Source organism: Rhea americana, unplaced genomic scaffold, assembly GCF_003343005.1.
Source record: "Rhea americana isolate MKP2758 unplaced genomic scaffold, rheAme1 scaffold_665, whole genome shotgun sequence".
Classification (NCBI taxonomy): domain Eukaryota; kingdom Metazoa; phylum Chordata; class Aves; order Rheiformes; family Rheidae; genus Rhea; species Rhea americana.
Window position 1 is genome coordinate 18,505 of NW_028186829.1, and position 11,333 is coordinate 29,837.

Sequence of the window (11,333 nt, forward strand, 5' to 3'; positions counted from 1 at the left end):
GCGCGAGAGGGGATTGCGGAGCCGGCGGGTGAAGCGCGTTGCTAAACCGGCTGGGATCTTTCCAGCGCGGAGCTCGCTCTAGGAATAAAATATTTGGGGGAGTTTGGGTTTCTGCGGGAGCTAACTCAGGTTGGCGAAGCGGGACGGGCCGGCTGCACYGCGCGAAACACCAGCAGGTTGAGGGGCGGCGGAAGGATCGTTGGAAAGGCTCCGCGGGTCCGGGCCGCCCCGGAGCCGCCGGGGCCGGGGAGAAGCACGGGAAAAAGCCACAGCACACGGGGACCGTGGTGTGCGCGCAGAGCCCCCGGCCCCGCGGGCAGCGCCTGGCGGCGCGGGGGGGATTTCGGAGGGGCGGGGGGAGGAGGAGAGAGGAAAGAGCCAATTTTTGCTCCGTCCCTGCGCGCACACGCAGGCACCCGGGGAGGCACGCGCGGCGCGGGGCGGGCGCTTACCTGCAGGCGGGCTACCCCCCTTCCCTGCAGGGAGGGGAGACGCGGCCGCAAGGGCCATGGTGGTGGAGAACTGAAAAGAGAAGCGGCGGGGAGGGGAATCGCAGCCCCGGGGGGGCGCATCCRGAGCCAAAACAAAAAGAAAAGATGGAGGATGGAGTCTAAAAACAGAACAAAAAATGGTCAACTCAATAAACGGGGACGGGGACGGGGATGGGGGGGTTGGGGGGGGTCACACCAGCACACTGCAACCGCATGCAGCACACCCTCGCGCGGGGCCGGGGGCCGTCGCCCCGGCTCCCGCCGTCGGCCCGACGGGCGTCGCGGTCACACGGGGAGCGGGGGGCCGCAAGGCGCCCGAGCCCTCCGGGTGCAGGACGGCGGTGTTGGTGGGGCCGCGAGCCCTTCCGGTGCCCCCCACCCCACCCCGCCGGCGCGCCGCGGGGCGAGCTCACCTCCTGCAGCTGCAGGCAAACCTTGTTGAAGGCTCTCAGCCAGTTGGCCTTGGCTCGCGCCTTGGGGTCCTGCACCTCGGCCTCATCCCGCTCCCTGCAACCGCACGCGGCCCGGTCACCGCTGAACTCGTTACGAGTTCTTTTAAACCGGAGGTTCTCCCTACTCACGTCTATAATTTAAGCCAAACAGAAGACCGAAAACGCCCATTGCACTTCCCCTGTGTGTGGAGCAACCGCGCTCACCGAACCAGGGGAAAAAAAAAAATGGACGTTTTCAATAATCAAAGGCAAAGGTTGACACCCGAATTATTCACCCGCCGTACGGGGCACGCGGCACCAAACAATTCGGCCGCAAGGCGGGAGGCTGCGGACGGGCTTGTATCGGCCGCCCAGAGGGTCGCTTCCTACGAAGGAAGCTTCCCGCTTTGGTGGCGTGTCGGTGCCCGGGCACCGGCTCCAAGCCGGAGCTGCGATCCCAGCTGCGGGGCGGCAGCTCTGCCCCACGGCACCAGCCCCGGCGCCCCCCCACGCTGCCCCCCCCCCGCCCCGCTGCCTCCTACCTCTCGGCCGCTTTGGGGGACTCGGGCTCCTGCGCCGCCTCCGGCGCGGGGGTTTCGTCCGCTCCCCGCTGGGCCTGGAGGGACCCGGGGGGCTCTGGGGGGACGGAGGCGTCCTTCTCCTCCTTCCTCTCCTCCTTCCTCTCCTGCGGGGCCAGCTGCGGTTGCGGCGGTTGTTGCGGCTGTTGCGGGAGCGGCTGCGGCTGTTGCTGCCCGGGCGGTTTTGTGGGCGGCGGGTAGGTGTCGTGCTCGGGGGCTTGGGGCTCATAAGCCTCCCGGTCCCGCAGGTCCTCCTCCTCCTCCTCTTCCTCCTTGGCGTAGCCTTCCTCGTTCTCGCTGTAGTCCTCGTTGAACTCTTCCTCCTCCTCCTCCTCTTCCTCCTCCAGGTAGAGGTCATCCTCCTCCTCCTCCTCCCAGCGGGGCGAGTCCTTGCGGTAGCTGACGGAGCTGTGGCAGGAGTGGTAGGAGTCGCCGTCGCGCTCGTCCAGCTCCGAGTCCCGCAGGCTCTCGTTCTCGAAGTCCTCGCTCAGCTGCGAGCTGCCCTGGCTGAGCTCCGCCGACGAGGCGTACCGGCTGCTCCCCGCGGGGCTGCGGGCACAGGGAGGGCGCCCGGCCTCAGCAGCGCCGCGCCGGGAGCGTGGGGGGGTGGGGGGGGGTGTGGGGCGCACACCCCCGGAGCCCGGCACCCCCTCTCCAACCTCCCCGCGCCCCCAGCCCCATCGCTCCGCAAAGCCCCACGCGTCCAACCCCTCCTGCCGCGCAGCCCCTCTGCCGCCTGCCCCGCTTCCCTGCCGGCCCCCCGGGCAGCGGGAGCYGGGGCAGGGCAGGGTGACACCCCCTCCCGCCCCCCCACTGCCACCGTGGGGCCGGGCACGGCGGGGAGAGGCTCACATAAGCACGCATGCAGACAGTACGGGGACATGCCTAGGAAGAGGCCGACACCACGTCTCCAGCACCGGCAGCCAGGGCTCGGGGGCGGCCAAGGGAGGGAGGGACGGCGCCGGGCAGAGCCCCCTGGGCCAGCGAGGCCATGCCGGGCAGCGGGAGGGTTTGGGATACGCCGCTGGGAAGGAGGGTGCTGGGGGCCGCCCAAGCTTGGCAGAGGTTGGTCCTCGGGAGGAGGGGTGCAGGCACGACCCAGCAGACTGGGTTGGGGGGGGGGGACACGCGGGCAAGGGGTCCCTGGAGCGTGAGGGCCTGGAGAGGGTGCAGAAGTGCAGGAGACGCGGCTCGTGCGGGCAGCCCCTCGCCTGCCCAGCCCGCCCCGGCCTCAGCTCGGACTGGGGGCCCTCGGCAAGCTGAGGGGTCTCAGACCACCACRCGGGGCTCTTGCCCCGCCGGGCTGCAGGGGTCTCTGCTGAAGTGCTCCGGGGCCCTGGGAGGGGACCAGAAATGGAGGGCGGCATTTGCCTGTGCCAGCAACGTGTCCCCAAGGCACCTTGCAGCCCCAGCTGCCACGGGGGACACTGGTGCGGGGCCAGGCTCGCGCATCCACCCTGCCCGCCACGGGCAGCGGGCTGCTGCTCTGCAATCGAGGCGGCTCAGATGTGGGGAGYGGGCTGCTGCTTCGCAMTCCCRTGGGCTCAGATGTGGGGAGTGGGCTGCTGCCTTGCAATAGCTGCAGGCTCGGACGTGGGGAGCGGGCTGCTGCTTTGCAAGCTAGGGGGCTCGGACGTGGGGAGTGGGCAGCTGCTTTGCAATCGAGGGGGCTCGGACGTGGGGAGCGGGCTGCTGCTTTGCAATCGAGGGGGCTCGGATGTGGGGAGCGGGCTGCTGCTTTGCAATCAAGGGGGCTCGGACGTGGGGAGCGGGCTGCTGCTTTGCAATCGAGGGGGCTTGGACGTGGGGAGCGGGCTGCTGCTCTGCAATCTAGGGGGCTCGGACGTGGRGAGCGGGCAGCTGCTTTGCAATCCCGTGGGCTCAGATGATCCAGGCTGGCCAGCGGAGTAGGGCCAGGATGTGGAGTAAGTTTTCCTACGGTCTTGGGAATGGTGCAAAGGGCAAAAAAGCCCCCAAACTCRTGGGCACGAGCCCCCCCGTCGCCCCGTGGCGAGGCGACGCGGGGAGGGGAGAGGGAGCGGCGGAGCGAGGCTGCCCTTGCCGGGACTGGTGTTGGCCTCACCAAGGCTGCAAGAACCGAGCACAGCACTCTGCGACGGCACACGGCACACGACGAGGTAGAGACCCACCTATCAGATAGGTCTAGGGACCGCCTGCTCTCAAGGGAGTGCTGGCGGCTGGTCCGCCTGCTCGATTCGGAAGCGGACTCAGCGTCGCTGCGCCCGTTTGTGGCAGAGTCTACGCTACCGTAGCGTCTGCCGGGGAGGAGAGGAACATGGTCAGCAAGGTCCCGGGCGCCGTGCCGCGCRCCCGCCGCGGCTCGGCGCTGCCTCTCCTCCGCGCCCGCCGGGTGAAGGAGCCCGGCTGGGTGCCGGCGCTGCCGGGAGGGAGGCTCCGTTGCGGGGAAGGGCTGCGGGACGCGGGGGGGAAGCGGGGCCGTGCTGCAAGCGCGGTGCAGGGGGGGGCAAAGCACCCATGCAGGTGTCCCTGCCTGCGGCTCTGCCTACAGCCCCAGCCGTGCCACCTCCCGGCGAGGACGGCTCGGGGGTCCCCCAGGCAGGGACTCGGGGCAGGGGGTGACCCGAAAGAGCGTCAAGACYCATCTGCATTTTGAACCACAACATCCCGGAGGAAGGGCGGCAGGGACGGGCCACGTGCCCAGGCGCCATCCCCTCCTGCCCCGCTTCCTCACCTCTCCGTTCTTCCTGCCTTCGCTCGTCACCCCGGCAGCGACGTCCCCTCGTGTCACCCCCGGGACCCCGGGACCCTGTCCCACCCAGCGGGTGCCTGGTCCCTAGGTGCAGGGCCGCGGCGAGGGCCGGGCGCGAGGGCTACCTGATGGGGCGCTGGTCCGAGTAGTCCATCTCGTAGCTCTGCATGGAGTCCGTGTAGGAGTCGCGGGAGCTCTGCTGCTGGTGCCTCATGGGGTACTGGTGCACGGAGGCGTTGGGCTGCGAGGTGGTGTAGTAGGGCGGCGGGATGCTATTGCTCGTCTCGCTGCGGTAATCGCTGTCCCGGTCGTCCACAGTGCTGTCGGGGTCGTCATCTGCAAAGGGCCGGGCGGCAGCGGTGAGAGGGACGCGGGACGGACCTGCGCCCCGGCTGTGACGACCCCGCGGCTGCCACCGCCCGCGGGAGGTGGGAGGACGCCGGCCAGGATGGCTGCGGGACTGTCGCTGGGGGGCAGAGGGGAGGGTGCCCGGCCCAGGGAAGGGACCAGCACAGAGCCCCGGGAGACAAGGCTGGAGGCAGGACGCGAACCCAGGACCCCCCGAGCCCCATTTCAGGCCATGGCGTGGCAAAGAAGTGGGGGGGGTCACGCCAGGGACCGCCAGGCTCAGAGGAGAGGAGACGATGGGATACTTACTCTGTTGTTCTCCCCAGCCAAAATAATTCCAGTTGCCTACAAAGAAAAGGGGCTGAGATAATAATAAAGACGGACGCGGCGCCGGGGCGGCGGCGAGAGCCGGGCACGAGAAAGCAGCCGGACCTGAGCCGGGCGGACGGACTCGGGACCTGCTCCCACCCCCTGCCCCGGGGTCCCCGTGATCCGGGGCGCGCGGCGGAGGTTTGGGGTGCGAGGGAGGTGGATGGGGCTGGGCACGGCCCTCGGTGATTGCAGAAAGGGAAACTGAGGCACCCAGACCCCTCTCCCGCCCCACAGTTYGGCCGCCACAAAGCAACCCRGAAACCACAGGGCAGGACRAGAGCTGAGAAACCCTGACGGACAMGRAGGGACAGACGGAAGGGGACGGGTCCCCCTGTTCCCAYGCATCCCAGGTGCGTGGAGCTGGATGCCGGGATGCTGGGGAAGGGAAAGGAGACAGAGCAGGGGCCGGCGGCCCCGGCACGGGGGTACTTACAGCACTGGGAGCCATGAACCGGGAGAGGCTTTTCCTGCTCCTCCTGGAAGGCGTACTGGGGAGAGACGGGGGCGGATCAGGGTCCCCGCTGCCCCCAGCCCGGCAGAGCCCCTCGCCACCCCCGGCGCTTGCAGGCCGGGCAATGCCGCCCCTCGCTGTGCCCCGAATTCGCAGCGCGGGGCCCAAGGACGCGGCACCGGGGCCTGCGGGGGACTTACATCGTCCTGGTCCCGCATCGCGTTGAGCTGCTCCAGCTTCTTGGCCCAATACCTGGCCTCCTCCTCGGGGATGTCTGAAAGGGAAAAGACCCCCGATCTGTGGGACAGATCCCCCCCCCATCACGTCCCTCCTGGCTCGGGGCCATGGGCTGGCCAGTCCCAGCTCCGACCCACGGGGAGCCCCGTGGCAGCACCCCCAGGCTGGGGGGAGGACAGGAAAGGTGCAGCCCAGGTCCCCGGGGGCAGCCGGGGGGGCCCAGGGGTGCCGGTACCTACCCAGCGGGAGCTCGAAGCGGGTGTCGAGGAGGATGCGGTGGAAAGTGGGGTCCTTGGTGCCCGAAATCTCGTTGTCGGTCATGATGACCTGGGAGTCGAGCGTGAGCCATTCCCCAGGACCCTCCTGCGGGGGTGCAAGCGGGGGCTCAGGGGAGCCGCCGTGGGGCCCCCCGCTCCCTGCCCACGCCGAGGCCGGCCAGAGGAGCCCAGGCGTCCGGCCCGGCCTGCACCCGAGGGAGCTGCCCTGGCTCCCGCGGGGGCGGAGGGGGCCTGGGGCGCTATGGCCGCCCCAGAGCACGGGGCTGCCCGCCCTCCAACGGGCAGCCGGGGCCGGCGGTCCCGGGAGGGGACCGCCCTGCTCCCCACCTCGTTGGACTGCCGGATGGTCCGGAGGGGGATCCACACCGTCCCCACCATGGTGTCCCAGATGAGCCCCTTGTTCCACACCTCCACCGTCAGGCCCAGGTCCAGCCGGTTGATCTCGCTGCGGGGACAGGCGCGTGCTCACCCCCCTGCCCAGCGCCCCCTCCCAGGGACCCCCCTCTCCTCCTCCCCCCCCTCGCAGTCCTCCACCCCCGGCAGGCTCCAGGATCTCCCACCCATCTCGGGATGGGTGTTGTTGGGTCCCAGGGATGCCCCACGCCAGTGAACGCGGCAGCCCGAGACAACCCGACACCCGTCACATCACCCAGGCTGCTCCCATCCCCCACCCCCTCCCCCCGGGGACATCCACGGCCCCATGCCTGGGGGAAAAAGGGGTCCCGGGGCAGCCCTGCTCCCGCGCCCCTCGCAGGGCTAGCAACTCTCCCYGGCAAAGGAGGGGAGGAAAAGCAGGCTGAGCTGGGAGGCGAACCCGGAGACGGGGCGCCCTGGGGTCCCCGAGGGCCGAGCGGGGGGCTCGGTGGGCTCGGTGCACTCACAACATGAAGTCCTGCTCCCAGGACGGCAGGTTGCCCCGCACCGCGATGGTCGTGCTCTTGACATTTTGCACCTTCAGCGTCACGTAGGTGTTGAATTTCTCTGCGGGAACAAGCGGAAGGTGCCGCCAGGCCTGGGGCGGGCAGGATGGGGCCCCGCCGGTGCCAGGGGTCGCCGTGCTTTGCTGCGAGCCCCATCTCGTCAGGCCCGCGGCACCCCCAGCCCCTGCTCCCCCCCCCCCAACATGCACCAATCAGACCCCCAGAGCTAGGACTGAGCCTGGCTTCCCTTTGCCACCCCCCAGGCCCTGGCACATCCAAACAGCCCATGGGACAAGCCCCACTGCCCCCAACCCCCCTCCCCGGGATGGGGCCACTCACCTTGGGGCCCGTCAAACTTGGCCTTTTTAACTGCAGAGAGACAGAGAGAGAGGAGAGATTCAGCCCTGGCAGCCAGCATGGGGGTGGGGGGGCTGAGGACCCCCAGCGAGGGTGCCCGGGGGGGTATGTGGGGGGGGAAGGACCCCAGACCACACGCTGACCCGGGCTCGCTGCGCTGCAGAGACATGGGGGAAGGTGGCGGGATCCTTCCCTCCGGTGTAAATCAGGAGTTCCCGAGCCCAGGCACGAGGGATGGGGAGCAGGTCTGGCACGGGCACCGGGGGAGGAGGGCAGAGGAGCCCCGATAAAAACCCTGCCATTCCAGGACAACCCAGAACATCTTCTTTCAACTCTAAATCAGTGGCCTTATTCCATCCGGGGGGGGGGGGTGCATCTGACCCTCTTCCCCTCTCCATCCTTTCAATTTGGGTCCATCTAGGGCAAATGAATGGCGTTGTGGGTGCTCCTCAAATCTCGGGGCTGGAGAAAGGCTGGGTGTTTGGGGAACTTCCCCCTCCTCCGGGGTTTTTGAGCAGCGCCGGGCTCAATCTTCCCTCGCCGGCCCGGCCGCTGACCCGGATCGGAGCCGACGGTGGGCGATGGAAACCCAGGTGCCGTAACGTGCCCCCTCCCCCCCCCGCTCCCGGCAGCGCCGGGGGGCTGCTCGGGCGCCGGAGATGCTCTCCCCACCTCGCAGCCCCCCTGGGATCCACTCTGCGCCCCAGGCCTGTCCCCCCACTGCAGGGCCCCAGGCCTGGTTCCTGTCCCGGACCCCATCGCTCCAGGGCACATCTGGGCCGGATCCTGCCCTGAGTGGCACTCAGCACCATGAGGACAGGCTCCGACTCGGCTCCAGTGCAGGACTGAGCTGTTCAAAAGCAGGATTTCTCCCCCCACCCACCGTGAACCACCCCAGTGACACCGGTTACACTGGTGCAGGGGGTTACTGGGAGCCCTGGCTGGGCAGCTTAGGGTGGCCAGAGGGGGCAGAGCGATTCGGCACCCAGCGCTCCCGAGGCCGCGGGTGTAGCTGGGTGCCGAGTGCTGCCGACGGCGGTGGCGGAGGGGGGGTCACGGAATGACACAGCACCCAGAGACGGGTTAAATGACGCGGGTGCCGGCGGGCAGACCGACGTGACAGCGGAGGGATGAAAATAGCCCCAGCGATACCGAGGGTAATTGGGTTTCAAAGACGCGCCGCTCCGCAGCCGCTTATCGCCAGCTGCCGGCGCGGGAGGGCCAGCGGGGCCGGTGCCCCAGGGAAACTGAGGCACGGGGCCATCGCCGATCAGGCACCGAATTGCACGGGCAACGCGCTACCAGGACCCTGGCTAACTGCCCAGCCGGCTTTCTTCCTCACTATTTCGGTCTCCTGATTTAAAGAGTTCAAAGCGCCACAAGTTGGCCCCAGTTAAAGACAGAAACGGGATTAAGCATCACATCGCTCCGAAAATAATTGGGGAGCGTTCAGCTCTGGCRGCTGCTTTGAGCCGCTAAGAGGGTCAGGCGCTCCCCGGCTCTCTGCCCGGGGGAAGGTCGCCGGCTCTTTCCCCGGAGCCGCGTCCCGGGCAATCGCAGGGCTCCGGGAGCTGCGGCTCTGCTCGGAGGCTCCGGCACGCGCCGATGCCCTCCAGGAAGGCCGGCTGGAGGCCGGGCTGTCAGTCTGGCCGGCGCTTGGCTACCCCTCGCCCGGGGCATCCCGCAGGCCGCCAGCGCCAGCCTCCTCCTTGCCTCGGGAGCCAGATGCATCCTGCAGGGCCAGTCGCTCTGTACCCGTCGCCTCCGAAACGGGAGAGCAAAGGAAGGAAAAGCTCCAAAAATACCCGGGCTGACAGGAACAAGCAATTACCCGGGGAACACGTGGCTCTCCTGGCTGTCATCTGCCGCCAGGGAGACATCCTGCTGACACCATCTGTGGCTGCCGTCCCCGCGCTGGCTGCACGGCCGCCACGGCTCTCTGCAGCCGGCACAGCCCCGGTGACCCCCCGTCTCCCCTCCCTTGCCACCCCCCGTCTCCCCCCACGACCGGCCGCGCAAGCAGGATGCCACAGGGGAATCCGCTCTTGGGCTGGAAAGCTTGGGAAAGGCCAAATGCAACCCGAGTCCCTAAGCAGAGGGCTGGCAGCAGCACAGCCCCTCGCAGGAGCGGGGTATCCCCAAAATAAGGTGGAAGATATGAAGCACTTCCCAAACCAGTGTGAATTAGCCCCGTCTTGCGCAGAGGAGCCGTTTGCCAGCAGGGGAAACTGAGGCAGACGGGCAGGGGCTGGCTCATGTCTGAGAGCACCTTCACGCACGGCAACGGTGGAGCAGGGTCCTCCCYGGAGCACCCCAGGGCCCCGCCGGGTCGCACCTGCGTAACCAGCAGGCTGTGCACTGCTTCCCTGCAGCGGGCCTGGCCATCCATCCATCCATCCGTCCATCCATCCCACTGCCTGTCTGTCCACCCATGCTGCCGTCTAGCTGCTCGTCTGCCTGCTCATCCCTCCGTCTGGGAGGCGCCGGGAGCTGTCCCGGGAGCTCGCAGCCTCCCGCCCACGTCCCTTCCGAGCACGGGGAAGAGGAAGGACCTGGGGGGGCTGCAGCTCTGGCCTTGGGGACGCCCCAGTGCTGGGTGGATGTGGCTTTTCCACCCTCGGCTCCCCAGGAGGTAAGAAACAGGGTGATTAAAAAAAAAAAATGTTCCCCCCTCAGGCTCGGCGGTGCCTGGGGGCGGCGGGGGAAGCCTGTTTCAAACCCRGAGCGAGCTATTTATTGCCATCGTCCCCGGTTCCCTCGGCAGGTCCCCGTGCTATTCCCAGCCCTACGCGGAGCTGCTCCGAGGGGGCGGCTCTGCCGAGGGTGTCACCGCCGTGTGACATCCCCCCCCACCCCCCACGGGAGCTGCTGTCTCAGGATTAAAGGCAGGTTTCCCCACCCCCGTGGCAACCCTGCAAAGTGCGTGACCCCCCCCTTCCTTCCCCCCAAAAAGACATTCGCTGTCTAGGGGGGGCTAGGGAGCAAGGACAGCAGCTGCCCTGCAAAGTGCTCCCCGCTGGCACCGCAGGGACCTCCGGCACCCCCGACCACCCCTTGCCAGCATGGTCCTGCCCCAGGGGGGTCTCCAGGGATGTCACCTCCTCTCCTTCCCCACACACATGGGGAAACTGAGGCGCGGGGCAGGCTGTGACCTGCCGTAGGTGCTACAGGCTGGGGTGTGTGYCCCATCACCCTGCAATATCCAGCCGGGGGAGGGGGGAGGCACGTGGATCAGGCCCTCCCCAGGCTCCTCCGCCCCTGGCAGGCAGGTTTCGGCACCTCTCCGCTGGCGAGGCTCCCCCCACCTCCCCCTTGTCGCTGCCTGGGTATTTAYAGCTCCTTCCCGGACGCCTCCGTGGAGCTGTCGGAGGCTGGTGCCACGGAGCATCTGGAGCTGTGATGGGACCGAGGGATGGGGATGTCTTGGGAGGGGGGCAGGCACCCCCCGACACAGCTCCCTGACTCCTGCTGAGAGAGCAGGAGGAGACACCCCCCCCCCGTCTTCCTGCCGATTTGCACCAGTGGGGACGCGGGGGGAGGCATCCCGGGGAACCCCCGGGCCCCCAAACGAGGGGGGGGGGTCTCAGAGGTGCTGAGCGAGCTTCAACGCCGCGGGGGACGAGGCACCATCCTGCCCCTGCCGCAGCCCCCCGACCGCCCTCCTCCCCGGTGTAAATCAGGAGCAGCTTCGCGGACGCCAGCGAAGTGACGCTGATGCAAGCGAGGGTGAACACGGAGACTGCAGGGTTCATCCGAGCGCCGAGTTGCGCAGGTCTCGCCGCGCCGTCGGGATCCCACACCCGCCCACTGCTCCCAGTTCCTCCCACCGTGCGGGGAGCCAGCAGCCCCCGCCAAGCCTGGGCTGGGGACAGCGGGGGCCGCTCCCAGGCGTGGAGATGCCACCACCGCGCCGCCACGCTCCAACCCCAGCAGCATCGCCGGGCACGTCGCCCGTCCCCGAACCCGCGCAGACGGGGGATCGCTCCTGCCGCCGTGCCCGAGCGCGGCGGCTCCCGCGGGGGGTCTCAGCCGGGGCTGGGGGGGCGCATCCAGCCCCGTCCCCCCAAATATGCAGCGGGGACAGTGGCAGCGCCGGGGGCCTCCAGGCTGCCCGAGCAGGGGCAATGCCTGGGGGGGGG

General features: G+C 68.9%; 1 protein-coding gene across 1 annotated transcript in view; it reads right to left on the reverse strand.

Annotated features, from left to right (window-relative positions):
• UNC13A (unc-13 homolog A) overlaps positions 1–11,333 on the reverse strand; it is a gene marked incomplete at its 3' end in the record, with an annotated part of 36,760 nt that overhangs the window by 13,327 nt on the left and 12,100 nt on the right. The window contains exons 2-12 of the mRNA XM_085320896.1: positions 7,177–7,206; positions 6,799–6,898; positions 6,245–6,362; positions 5,879–6,002; positions 5,603–5,676; positions 5,385–5,439; positions 4,889–4,924; positions 4,357–4,567; positions 1,465–2,049; positions 905–998; positions 586–610 (exon numbers count right to left, since the gene is read on the reverse strand). Coding sequence (XP_085177022.1) covers positions 586–610; positions 905–998; positions 1,465–2,049; positions 4,357–4,567; positions 4,889–4,924; positions 5,385–5,439; positions 5,603–5,676; positions 5,879–6,002; positions 6,245–6,362; positions 6,799–6,898; positions 7,177–7,206 — 1,452 coding nt within the window. The remainder of the gene's footprint in view (positions 1–585; positions 611–904; positions 999–1,464; positions 2,050–4,356; positions 4,568–4,888; positions 4,925–5,384; positions 5,440–5,602; positions 5,677–5,878; positions 6,003–6,244; positions 6,363–6,798; positions 6,899–7,176; positions 7,207–11,333) is intronic.